General features: G+C 34.6%; 1 protein-coding gene across 1 annotated transcript; it reads right to left on the minus strand.

The window, feature by feature from the left end:
• Nucleotides 1-2,370: 2,370 nt before the first annotated feature.
• Nucleotides 2,371-3,293, minus strand: LOC149132400 (histone-lysine N-methyltransferase SETMAR-like). The gene has a single exon (XM_089363976.1). The coding sequence runs from the start codon at nucleotides 3,274-3,276 to the stop codon at nucleotides 2,632-2,634; it is 645 nt and encodes a 214-aa protein (XP_089220102.1). The 5' UTR covers nucleotides 3,277-3,293; the 3' UTR covers nucleotides 2,371-2,631.
• Nucleotides 3,294-15,317: the final 12,024 nt, after the last annotated feature.

The raw sequence follows: 15,317 nt of genomic DNA on the forward strand, positions 1-15,317 counted from the left end.
GCATTGAAGGCTGCTCTCCAGATACTGAGTCTTAAAGGACCAACATAATTAGTGGTTTGCTGTACTTCAGAAGATCCATCCATTAAAGCAAAAGAGAGAGAGAGAGAGAGAGAGAGAGAGAGAGAGAGATAGATAAATAGATAGATAGATAGATACATACATACATATTTGTATATATAAATATATGTATACATATATAGATAGATTGACAGATAGATAGATAAATGTGTGTATATATGTATCTATACACACACATGTACGTGCGCGGATACATGTGGATATACATATAAATTGCCTTAATTAGTTACCCCGCGTAACAATGGTTAGAATTATCTTATTCACTCACAATACGTGTTGTGATGTTTAGTGTTTAGTGTTTGGTGCTGCGTTAAAACTCTACACCATCAATCATTGAGAGACAGCCTAGCTCCGTCCAGAAACAATGAGGAGGGAGAAAAAACATACTTTAGAATATTTACTGGAAATGTGTGTCATGAAGCTCTTTTCAAACAGCTTTCGAACTAATTCCCAAGAGTCCAGCAAGAAAACGGCGCCGTTATGAGTTGGCGTATCTGGGAATTTGAAAGAAAACCAAAATACAAAGAAAGTGTAAAGAGATATAAATAAGTAAATAAAATGTAATGGAATTGGAATTGTTGCTTGGTTACTATCAACTTGATCCTGTTTTCTTTTATTCATTGAATATCATTGACATTCTTCTAGCGTTATATATTCACAAATCTGAAGTTTGGATTGCTAAAAGAAACAAAACACGAAGATAGAAAGAATTAAAAAAAAAAATGAGAATGACAGAATGAAAGAATTTTAACGAACAAACAAACCGAACGCACCAAATATAGAGTGAAACAGTGAAACAGTCAAACAAAACAATCAAGTGTTATAAAACACACTGTGGGATGAATAATCACACAACTGACAGAGTTGTGCCCATGAATATGTGATTGTGAGCGTGTGTGTGTGTGCATATATATATATATATATATATATATATATATATATATATATATATATGCATATATATGTGCATATATATGCATATATAAGCATGCATAATCATGCACATGTATGTATGTCTACATGTGTGTGTGTATTTATATATATGTATATATATATATATATATGCATATGAGCATGCATAAGTATCTATCTATATATATAGATAGATAGATATGTATGTATGTATGTATGTATTATGTATGTAGATATGCATATGACATATATATACGTACACAATGCACACATATATGAATATTATGTTATTCTATATAAAGATAGATCATGCTACACACGCACGTGTGTGTGTGTGTATGTGTGTGTGTGTACGTGTGTGTGCATGTGTATGTGTGTGTGTGTGTGTCTGAGTCAATATATGTATGTGTTCAATTTCTAAACCAAAAAATATGGTTCCATTTTTCACAGTCTGTATTGCAAGAAATACGTTTCATAGAAATGGATGTCAAAATAATTCACCATATAAAATTTTTCAAGGATATCCGATTTCACAAACGGAAAGTAGTTAATAAGACAGATACAGTTTTATGGAATCTAACAAAGGCTTTGCAAATAAATGAAATAGAATCAGCACACAATTACTGCGCATGTATATTTTCATAATTTGCATACATTAAAAAATAACTGTATCCACCGTTTCGGTGAATTTTTCCGCTTCCTGTAGATAAATAGATAGACAGGTAGATAGATAGATAGATAGATAGATAGATAGGTAGGTAGGTAGGTAGGTAGGTAGGTAGGTAGGTAGGTAGGTAGGTAGGTAGGTGGGTAGGTAGGTGGGTGGGTGGGTGAGATAGGTGGGTGGGTGGGTGGGTAGGTAGGTAGGTAGGTAGGTGGGTAGGTAGGTAGGTAAGTAGATAGATAAATAGATAGATAGATAGATAAATAGACAGACAGACAGAGAGACAGACATACTGACAGACAGACAAACAGACAGATATTACTGAATGGAAAGGGAAGCGGAACAATATAATCAGCTGCATTAGTTTACAGGTCTTTCGTATATATTCAAAGTTGAGTGGTTGTCTTCTGAATACATTTCTTACAGCAGAAACAGCTGTAAGCTAATGAAGTTGGTTGCGTAATTCCTGTTCCCTTGACATTTGACAGTTAATATTACACGCTCCACTCTGCCCTCTGCTTGCTTTGTCATAAAATATTTCTATATTGGGTTCTATTGCAATGCCTAAGTCATCATATATATATATATATATATATATATATATATATATATATATATATATATATTAATAGTAATGGTAAGACAACAAAAGAATGAAAGAGACCTCGATATTAAGTAAATAGAGGAATTTATCTGTAATATAATGTGACAATTATTCGGTTACCATAATAAAACTCCGAGTTTCGGATGTCGGGGCGGAAACCCGCACCGGCATCTCTTCAGTTATCGAGGTAATCAAAATATGCTATGAAAATCTCGAATTGTTGCCCTGGCAACCACTGAGGTGTGGGCTGGAGCATTGTCGTGATGAAAAAAGACTCCTCTGGTGAGCATTTCCGGCCTTTTTTTCTTTGATTGCTTCTCGGAGGCGTTTCAGTAGCTGAGAATAATACACCCCTGTCACAGTGTGACCCTTTTCAAGGTAATCGATCAGCAAGACACCTTGAGAATCCAAAAAAAAAAACGGATGCCATGAGCTTGCCATCTGAGGGAATGACCCTGGTCTTCATTGGGGTAGGAGAAGATGTGTGCTTCCACTGATTTGATTGTTCTTTGGTTGCAGGCTGGTAGTGATGGACCCAGCTTTCGTCCATAGTAATGAAACGAGCAAGAAAATTCTCTTTATCAACTTCAAGCAGTTCCAGATTGCTCGTGGACAAAGTACACCTGGTGCGTTTCTGTTCAGGAGTCAAAAGGTGAGGGACCCACCTTGCAGAAACCTTTGAGAACCCAAGTTCTTTAGTCACAATGTTGTCTGCTCTTTCAGTTGAGATGCTCAGTCTCTCGGCTATCTGATGACATGATATTCGGTGATCTTGCATTATCATACCAAGAGCAAGGTCAAGGTTGTCCTTGGTGGTTACAGTTGGAGGTCTCCCTGGTCTTGGATCATCATCCACACTCTCCCTGCCACGCTTGAATTCATTTACCCAGCGTTTGACTGTTGCATATGAAGGAGCATTCTCTGTTAAGGTTCTCACCATATCTTCATGGATTTCTGATGGAGTCATGCCTTTCAAACGAAGGTACATTATGACAGCACGATACTCAGTTTTCTCCATTTTCCTTGTAAATTCGAAGCTTGTTTATTCAAAAATCTGCAACAAAAAAATTAAAATATCAGAATCATGAAAATGAGCAAGAATTCTCCGAAAAGACTGTACATATCAGAAAAAATTGTTTCAACTATATAGCAACCCTGATTCTAGGTTAGGCTCAAAACTTTTCAGACACCCCTCGTATATACAGTCGCTTGTAGTATTATTGAAGTTAGTCTTTAATCCTGCCTATAAATTGATTGATTGAAATAATGTGGTTATTAAGCTTTTACTTTTATATTATACTACGGAAGACGGAAGGGATTATAATTTTTGTGTGACTTAATAGAGTTGTCGCTGTTTAGTTGCGTATTTAGGAGGAGTTGTAATTTACTTACTGAATTTATTTATAGATACGGTTGTACATTGGGTAAATGTGCTTAAAAGTTGTGGTTTCTTTGGTTTGTTTGTTCCCAAATAACACTTATTTTAGTGCTGTTAACACCGCTGGATTGAATGGTACTGCCTAGGTGTCGAAACCATCATGATATCCGTGGGGCAGCTGACGATTGAGGTATGTAGGATTGTTAGTATGGCTGTGGAATATTTTTATAACACATCGTTTTGATATATATATATATATATATATATATATATATATTTGAATTATATATATATATATATATATATATATATATATATATATATATATATAGTTCAAATTTACAAAATTTGAAGACAAAATATGTAGACAGGTGAAGGGAAAAACAAGTAGGTGCATTTCTTCAACTCTCGGGAAGAATGGAATAGTCTTTGACGTTTCGAGCCTACGCTCTTCGGCAAAAAGGATGAAGAGGTAAAAAAAAACAAAAACACAGTCAGAGAAAAAAATGTGTATCGATGAACGATTTAACACATTCGTATATACGTATTTCACCACGTACACATATATTGTATGTACACAAACACACACACATAATCGCCCATACATATTTTATGTATACTTGTGTACGTTTTTTCTCTATACATTTGTGATTTGTAATTATATATACGAATTCGTTTGCGCACACGCCTGCGCGTGTTTGCTTTTGTGTTTGTGTCTGTGTGTGCATGTGTGTACGTGTGTGTACGCGTGTGTGTGCGTGTATGCGTATGTTTTTGTGCGTGATGTGTGTGTGTATGAATGCGATAAAGGAAACAACTTTTTTCTTTATATAGCTTATTACCTTATTTAGAGAAGACCTTACATTTAACTCCCATATGAAAACTAATATTCTAGGTTTTATCACATCCTCATAATCTAATCACTGCAGGAATCAAATCGACCTTGACTGTTTGTCTATCTTAGTCTCTTTTTTATTTCTATGCCATATTTTATATATTTTGATGTACAACAAATATTCTCTCGCTTTATATCGCTTCAGACTCTTTTTTTTTTTTCCTATTCTTCCAAACTTTGACTTTCGTTTAATAATATCTCTAACAAAACCTTTCATTCTTGTATTTAGTTTGGAAGTTTCTTAATTTATAAACTCGTGCGCTGAAACGAAGCCAGGCTGGAGAAGAGAGGACGACTGGTTGATTGATTGACCGGCCACCTTCTTGGTAGGAAAGTTGTGAAGGAAAGCATTTTGCTTCGTTCCTCATCTTTTAAATGTTAAAAAGGTTTTGTAGATTTTTATAACCTCAGATATCATCATCATTTGATCCCAAATTCAGTCATACTTTACTCAAGACAGGTGAGTATGTAAGTATGTATGTATGTATGTACGTAGGTATGTATGCATGTATGTATGTATGTATGCATGTACGTAGGTATGTATGTATGTATGTATGTATGCATGTATATATGTACGTATGTATGTATGTATTATGTATGTATGTATGTATGTATGTATGCGTGTGTATGTACGCATGTGTGTATGTATGTGTGTATGTTTGTATGTATGTATGTATGTATGTATGTATGCGTTTGTGTGTGTATGTATGTAAGTATGTATGCGTGTGTGTATGTATGTACGTATGCATGTATGTATGTACGTATGTATGTATGTATGTATGTATTCATGCGAGTGTGTATACACGTATGTATGTATGTATGTATGTTTGTATGTATGTACGAGGTGGGACCAACGACTTTCTGAACTAATTCTGTAGCGCACCAACAGATGGCAGCACAAGGTTGCATGTGCAACGAGAGCTAGCAGTGACCTTCATGGGGCAGTGTGCCGAGTGACATCGCTGTGTTTACTTCGCAAGTTGTGAAATTTATATTTTTGTGATCACATGTCATGGACACCGCTTCAAAGTCTGTCAAGATTTCTGTGCTACTGATGACCCATCCTTCATGCCGAAGATCATCAACAGTGGCGAGAGTTGGGTCTACGGGTATGACTCTGAGTTAAATTTAAAATTAGAATTAAGGTTTACATAGGAGACATTAAAATACAGTATCCAAGCACTGCTTTGGGTAAATCCCTGGTAGTGTGCCTGCAAAGCATGTTCACCACTTATAGCCACCGGGCGACATCCGCGGTACTGTGCTTTCGTCGCTGGATCTACGTAAGGAATTCCTAGGTGCATGCTGAGTATATTCTAAATGATTGATATGGAAGATGGAGTGTAAGTAGAAGCTTTAATTAGCACAACGATCGTTTCGGTTGACTTCTGCACTGATTCCTAGTGGGTATGAAACGGTGTAATGACATCATATGCGTTCAATGGGGCTGAACGAAGAACCACGTGGTTGGGAAGCATGCTTCTTACCACACAGCCACGCTTACGCTTATGTTTATTTTTTTACGTTGCACGCAAGTAACATTCGATATTCCGTTATTCCCATATTCCCATTCTCTTCGTTTGTCTTTGCGACTAGGTTCTCTAACTTTCTACCAATCAGTTGCCAGATCACAATGAGGGCGGAATGGATACGCTTCTTACTACGTCTGAATGTATGGGTATTATGGGAATGTCTAATACGCCCTGTTATTATATATTTTATCTTTTATTTTTTACTTGTTTCAGTCGTTGAACTGCAACCATGCCGGAGTACCGTCTTGTACTTTTTAGTCGAACGCATAGACCCCAGGACTTTTTTTTTAAAGTTTGATACTTATTCTATCAGTCTCTTTTGCGGAACCCCGAGGTTACTGGGATATAAATACACCAGCACCGGCTGTTATGCGGTGGGAAGAGGGGGCAAACACAGACTCAGACACACATTACTTGCTCTAGATTAATGTTATGGTTATAATTCCTTGATTGAATTCTGGCCTAGCAATGATAGATTATTGATATCGCATTGAACTATGTCCCATTTAGTTTCGCTAGAGACAGAAGTTCACATGTTCTCTTAGCTAACTCCGTATATATTGAATATCTCGATATAAGACATTTATACATGAACAAAAACAACATTTAAATTCAGCAATACGTTTACGAGAAGATTATGTAATACGCAATAATTAGTTCAGTCTTTTAATGCTAATTTGCACTCTATGAGTAGAGGAACTTTGGTTTACTTGGGTCAGTTTTGAAAGTTGCAAACAAAAACTAAAATATCCCAGGTTTCGAAGCCTGAGAAAAATTCCAATGAGTTTAGACGATAGTGGGGCTGGCTACTGTTGTTCATTCCATTTCTTCATGTAACAAACTCAGAGCCAAATATCGTAATTTGGCAAAAGCGAAACTAAGGAGAAAATCATGGCGTTTAGGCTGTCTAGAGTTTCCAATTCCTCTTCATCCTGCTTTTGCTGAATGACGTAGAGGAATATTTCCCTCGTGAAGCGTATTAATTTCACGTTCAGTAATTTTCATTTCACAGTAATTTAGGAAGCTAGTTAATAGCCTAGTGAGACACGAGCTTCTGTCATCGTTACACCAAATTAAAACATTCTTTTTCGGTTCACTCATCAAACTATTGAGGACTTCATGTCCTATTAATTTCACATCTCCCGATAAATTTTTCCGTCGGCACTATGAAATCTTGTATTTGTTGGACGATGATTGAGTTTTATGCATCTATATTTCAATACGGGTATGTATGTGTTTGTATATGTGTTTATGCGTACATATATTTTTGTATATGTTTATATAAGTGCGCATTCGCGGGAGAGTATGTCTATGTGTGCGTGTGGGCGTGTGGGCGTGGTTAGAGGGAGTGTGTGTTCGTGCGGTCGGACGGGCGGGCGTGCATGCCTGTATGTATGTTTGTAGATGTCTGAAGACAGTGTGTCTATAGCACTCGAAGTCTCAATCCCCCACCCACAAACATTAGTTGATGAATGGTAAAATTTTATGACACTTGTTGCTATTAGATGATAAAAGGCAAGGAGACGTGTTTGAACGATTTTATTTTATTATCGTCGGAGACAATCTAAATTGTATGCTTGCTTAATCATACTGTATTTCTTTCATGATAAACGATAGAGTTTGCTTCACTGCAATTTTCGATATTTTAGTTTTTACAAGCTAGTTTTACACCGCTACTAAAACTGAAACAAACAAGCGGGAAGTGTTAAATATTATATGGAAATTACGCTACAAAACTTACTAGCTTGCTTTCATCCTAAGACAAATGAATCCAATTGACAATTTGTCAGTTGCAACTAATTTTGAACAAGTAGTCTTTAGGTTTTTAAAATAACAATGCAAATAACAGGAATGTTGCTTGCTAATAATTGCGAACTGAGCTTCAACAAATTACTTCCCCGTAATTATCTTTTCTTCAAAAACTTCAATATAGATAGACATCACATTACAGATTATTACTATTATTACTATTACTATTATTGTTATTATTGTTGTTGCTCTTATTACCTTAATAATAATAATACTAATAATAATAATAATAATAATAATAATAATAATAATAATAATAATAATAATAATAATAATGATGATGATGATGATGATAATAATAATAATAATAATAATAATAATAATAATAATAATAATAATAATAATAATAATGATAATAATGATGATGATGATAATAATAATAATAATAATAATAATAATAATAATAATAATAATAATAATAATAATAATAATAATAATAATAATAATGACAACAGCAACGATAACAATAACGATACAAGTATTATTGTTGTTGCTGTTATCACCATCGTCATCATCATCATCATCATTATTATCATCACCATCATTATTATTATTATTGTTGTTATTATTATTATTATTATTATTATTATTATTATTATTATTATTATTATTATTATTATTATTTTTATTGTTATTATTATTATTATTATTATTAATATTGTTATTGTTAATATTATTAGTAATATAGCGTGACAAGGTCTGAGCCGTCAACAAAATGTTTGTAAACTATAATTGCCCTGGACTCCAGCTAACTATTACCTTCAAACTCGGACACTCTTCTTTATTTCGTTGCCGTTGTTTTTGTCACCGTCGACGTTGTTGTTGTTGTTGTTGTTGTTGTTGATGTTGGCGGTGGTGCTGTTGGTGGCTGTGGTGGTGGTGGTGGTGGTGGTGGTGGTGGTGGTGGTGGTTATATTAGTGCTCTATGGGAAGACAGAGAGACAACACTAGATAAGCTTATTATATTTGTGTATATATATGTTTGTGTGTGTGCATATACGTGTACGTATATGTGTGTGTATATGTGTGTGTGTGTGTGTGTGTGTGTATAATATAAATATGTATACATATGTATATACATATATACATATATACGTATATACGTATATATATATATACATATATACGTATAGAAATATATACATGTATGTGTGTATATATATATATACATATTTATATGTACATATATATATTTACATACGTGTGTGTTTATATATGTAAACATACATATGTGTATGTATGTGTGTGTCTATATGTATATATATATATATATATATATATATATATATATATATATATAGTCACAGCGTCATCACCGCTGTCGCCGCCACCTTCACTATCTTCACAAGTCGTACTTATGCAAGAAAGAATCTTTTTTTTTTTGTTTTTGTTTTTGTAAGAGTACTGTTTAATAATTCTTTAGTTCAAGTTACGTCCCTAATACTGGGAAAAGCAGTAACGCCTTATATTCCGCAACGATAAAAGTTGAAACTTTGCAAGTAGGCAAGAAAAATATTTAGGTTTGTGCGATGTACGTGAATGTACGCGCAAGAAAAGAAATATCTTAGACGTATCCATAAGAAGACGTTTTGGCTGACTGTCAAGGACTCTTTCACCAAAACGCACACACACGCATGCAGACAGATACACGTTTATATATATTTGTGTGTGTATACACATATATATATATGTATATACATATATATATGTATATGCATATGTATATATATATATATATATATATATATATATATATATATATATACATACATTTATATATATGCATATAAACACGTATATATAGATACCTATATGTATAGGTGTCTTCATATACCTTATATATATATATATATATATATATATATATATATATATATATATATATATATATATATATATATATATATATATATATATATATATATATGTATGTATGTATGTATATGTATGTATTCGTGAATGTATGTAATGTATATCTAGACATATATACATATAGGTATGTGTATATACATATATATATATATATGTGTGTGTGTGTGTGTGTGTGTGTTTGTGTGTGTGTGTGTGTGTGTTTGTATATATGTATTCACACACACATACACACACACACACACATACAAACATACATATATATATATATATATATCTTCCCCACTAGCGGGGAGAGAGTGATCCTGTCTTTAGCAACTATTTTAAAAATAGAGTGGACGAAATATAAACTCTTCCTCGGATAGAACGTTTGTCGATAGGAAACCATAGATAAGAACCCGAGCTGATATGATGCCAATTATCGACTGTTATAAAGAATGAGAGAACGGAGAATAAGTGTTTGTTGGGAAACACAACAAAGCACTTGCTACATATTTGAAATAAAACGACAAAAAATAACAGAGTCAGTTGCACTATACGTTATCCGTTCGGTTATTTTGATCCTAATTACATGAATATGGGATGATGGACACCTCGAGAACTTAGAACAAACATAGATATCGTCAATGCGAAATCCAATGTTCGTGTAGCTATCGTGTCGATCTTATATTGTATCAGGGCCAAATCTCTTAACACTTGCTTCGTAAGTCATCTGGCGTTAGCACAAGACAACAGTGCGGTTAACTTCACGTAACGTATTCGTTTAAACAGTCTCAAATACTCGCTAAATTTTCGCAGTCATACACACGCTACTATCTTGAGGAAGGGAAGAATACGTTACAAAATATACTCCTACTTCTAGATAGACCTAAATAAGACAGGATGGTCGAATCTGGAATACGTTTGACAACACTGTGTAGGAAGATCTTAATTTTTTAATTTTTATTTATTTTTGTATTTGGTCTGTAAATGTTATTTCTTATTTGCTTCTATCTAGAAGTCAAAGAAAATGATTACCTTTCCCTTCAAACTTTGCTTTGCGACCTGGACATCCATGTTTTGAAACTGATCTATTTTCCATTACATTTCAGACAGATTCAGTGCTGAGTTGCTGAAGCAGAAATAACCTTATAGCAAATATACTGCTCAAGATTTGCTTGTTATTTGCTTGATCTCAACCACTGAAGCATTTTCCTTAGTAGCTGACAATATGTGCATTTCTGATTGTGAGCAGGGGTAGTTGGGGGATTATTTGGGGTTTGAATAAATGCAACAGACGCAAAGTTTTGAGGAAATATTGGCCATTTTTCATACGTTCTAAGAAATAACAGTTGCTACCCAAGGACAAAAACTCTTGTAAAATTGTGTTACACTGTGCAATTGATCTCATCATTGACCATTGAGAGTCGCTTTGGGATCAACAAGAGCAATATTTCACAAACATGACACCGTATGATGTACAAAAGTCTGCTGCAATGTGAATGATAAACGAGTGTTATGTAAACCTAAAAAGCTTAGATTCAGTCTTCGTAGAGTCGCTAAGATGACAAAAGTAAACAATTCCATTGTATACAGCCTGGTATCACATAACATGACTCAGTCTGCAGTGATATCACTAATGATCAAATCATTTTAAGCGACTTAACAACAATCTATTGGATAACCCTGCATTTCTGGATTACACGTAAGCATGTATAATTCATATTAATACTTATATGTATGTACAAATGTATTTCAGTGTGTGTGTATGTGTGTGTGGGTGCATATACATATATGCATATGCTAATTCATATGTACGTGCGTATGAATATATATACGTATGTATGTATATATATGTACGTATGCATGAATATACATACACACATATATATGTATATATGTGTGTGTGTATATAAATACATGTATATATATATGTGTGTGCATACATGTGTATATATACATATATGTATATATATATGTGTGTGTGTGTTTATATATATATATATATATATATATATATATATATATATACATATATACATACACGCACAGACACACAAATACATATATATGTCACTGATTATTTGGCATTACGGATTATTTAGATATCGGTAATTTGTTACACTGGATTCATCTAGAAAAGCTTATACTGATATTATGTAATACTGGATTAAACCAGCATAAATTTTTGCATGCCAGTATTTGGGAGGTGTCTTATTTGTAATACTTAAAATGAATCACAACAGCAGTCAAACACGATTAATCTTCAACTAAGCTGAGCCATGGTTTTAGTTTTTGGCTAAAATCATTTCATTCACTTCACGCCACTAGTGTTCTAGGAAAAGTCATGAATGTCTTATACTCTTCATTTAAAAAATAACACTATGTAACACGGTTTTTGTCCTTGTGTAACTGCTATTGTTTCCTATTTCCTCACTCCTAAAATGTATGAAAAATGGCCAATATTTCCTTCAAACTTTGCTTTTGTAACATTTATTTAAACCCCAAAGAATCCCTTTCAACACATGATTATGATCTCCCCCACTAATCCTGCACATAATCAGAGATGCACATATTGTCAGCCACTAAGGGTTATTCTCTAGTGGATAAGAACAAGCAACTGACTAGCAAATCTCTGGTATTGAGCAGGTTATTTGCCATAAGGATATTTCTGCTCCAGCAACTCAGCGCTGAATCCGTCTGAAATGTAATGGAAAATAGATCAGTTTCATTGATGTCAAGGTCACAAACGCAAAGTTTGAAGGATATAGTAGTCATTTCTTTTTATTTCTAGATAGAAGCAAATAGGAAATAGCACTTACTGACCAAAGATAAAAATGAATAAGAATTTTGTTACAGAGTATTTAGATTAGTGAAAAGAAAATATATCATGGAAATACCATTTTCCAACGGTTATAAATATTAGAGAGAAAGTTAATAGATCCATAGTTCTTGATATGAGCAAAAAGCATGAGATAATTAATCATTTTGAAAATCAAAACTTTGACCTTATTTTGACTTACAGCTGATGAAATTCAATTCACATTCTGAAGAAATTGGTACCTCTCTCTTGAAATACATTCTTCATATTCTGGCTTTAAACCAGTTCAAAATTTAATAATATGAACGTTTGGCTTGGAATGGAATTAGCAATCTTTCTTGTGAAATGCCTGTTACACTAAGAAATGCAATGAATTAATCTTCGCTGTCTTCACTGAAACTAATTAAAGAAATAATAGTGGTTTCAAATTTTGGCGCAAAGCCAGCAATTTTTCGGGAGGGGATAAGTCGGTTTCAACAGCTGAATAGAAAGGTTAACAGCAGTGAGAGACCAGACGCTGAAGAAAGTAAAATGTTTGGGGGTAACATCTGGAATAATGGAAGAAAGCATAACAAGGACGCTAAATGGTTGAAGGAATTAAGGTCGGAAAAATACTAAGTGAAACAGAGCAATATTAGAATGACAACTGAAATGGTAACCGAAAAGACAGCAAAAAACCCAAACTGGAAATACTTAGGACTGGATGGGGTACAAGGATATTGGCTGAAAAGTTCACCAGCACTACACAGAAGAATAGCCAAGCAAATGGATAAAACGATCAACAACGGTGTACAAATCCCAAAGTGGCTGACCACAGGTAAGACAATTCTTTGCCAAAAGGATCTCAGCAAAGGCAATGAAGTAGATAATTACCGACCTATCAGCTACTGAACCCAAATGTGAAAGCTGATGACAGGAATAATATCTAATTATGTGTATAACTTCCCGGAAATGAAAGACAAACTGCCAATGGAACAGAAAGGGTGCAGAAGGAAAAGCCGAGGGACAAAAGACCAAATTCTGAGAGGCAGAATAGAACTGAATGACTGCAAGAAAAGACTTACTAATCTGGGAATGGCGTAGCTCTATTATAAGAGAGCGTATGACATGGTCCCCCATTCCTGGATTTTAGAAAGTCTTGAGCTGGTACAGCTGTCTGATAACATATCAAACTTTATTAGGAGATCAATGAATACCTAGAATACAGTTAACTTCATGTGGAAAATTTTTGGCGACGGCATATTTCAAGGAGATAGCCTATCACCATTGCAGATACTACGGAAAGTGACATCGGAGTACACCTTGAAAAGTGGAGGAAAATTAAATTATCAGCTATATATGGATGATTTAAAGGTCTTTGGAAAAACCGAATGTGAAATAAATGGCCTAGTTTCAACAGTGCAGATATTTAGTAAGGATATCGGAATGGAATTTGAAACTAAAAAGTGTGGTATGCTTATAATACAAAGAAGCAAAGTGGTGTTATCTGATGATGTAAAACTACTCAACAGCGAGAAAATCATGGATATTGAGACTAATGGATATAGATATCTAGGGATCTTAGAATACGACAAAATCAAGGAAAGTAAAATGAAGGAAGGCTTTAGGCGAGAATATCTCAGAAGAACCAAATTAATTATGGAAAGTAATTATGGAAAGTAATTATGGTTGTTTCCATAATGCGATACGGCGCAGGTGTTGTTAGGTGGACAAAGAACGAGCTTGAGGAAATGGACAGGAAAACTAGAAAAGTGATGACAATTAACAAGGAACTACACCCCAAAAGCGATGCAGACAAACTGTGTGACTAGAAACAGGGTTGGAAGAGGTCTCATAGGATGCAAGGTCAGTGTTATCAACGAGAAGAACAGTCTGGGATGGCATATCAGACAGCAGAGTGAATCCTTGCTTGCTTCTGTTAGAATTAACAATATAATACCTACCGAAAATACGATGCACCCACAAACATTTAAGAAACAAGATGAAGCAAAAGTATTCAACTGGGAAATGAAAACTACTGCACGGCAATATATCAGAGGAATCGAAGGAAAAGATAAGATAAACACTTGGAGATGGCTGAGAAAAAGTGATCTGCAAGGATGCACTGAGGCATTGATATGCAGCGCCCAGGAACAAGCTCTGAGAACTAATTACACTAAGTTCCAAATAGATAAGAATAGCGAATCGCCCCTTTGTAGGATGTGTGGCAGCAGATACGAAACAATCTTACATATTGTGAGTGAGTGTAGCAAGCTGACCCAAAAGCACCACGAAAGGAGGCACGATAACGTGGCTAAGTTCGTCCAATGGAGGCTTTGTGAAAAGTATGGCTTGAACGGAGCACAGAAATGGTACGAGCATGAACCAAAAGGAGACACCGAGAACAAGGAATACAAGATACTGCGGGATCTTACACTCCAATGCGGTTCCCTAGTCGAATCTTGGAGACCAGATATTGTTGTGATAGATAAAGGAAAAAAGGAAACCAAGATCATAGATATTGAAATACCTGGAGATGCACGCATAAGTGACAAAGAACTAGAAAAGTTTGAAAAGTACAGACTACTAAAAGACGAAATTGCAAGAATATGGACTATAAGGAGAGCGTCTCTCGTTCCAGTATTTGTAGGGGCACTCGGAGTGCTAACAGCCAAATTCGAGAAATATGTCAAAGAAATCGGAATTGACATGAGAGCAGGACAAACCCAAAAACTGCTCTGTGGGGGACAGCTAGGATTTTGAGGTTGGTACTTGGATGTTGAATGTCTCCCACGAT

Source organism: Octopus bimaculoides, chromosome 15 (assembly GCF_046866305.1).
Source record: "Octopus bimaculoides isolate indiv1 chromosome 15, ASM4686630v1, whole genome shotgun sequence".
Taxonomy (NCBI): domain Eukaryota; kingdom Metazoa; phylum Mollusca; class Cephalopoda; order Octopoda; family Octopodidae; genus Octopus; species Octopus bimaculoides.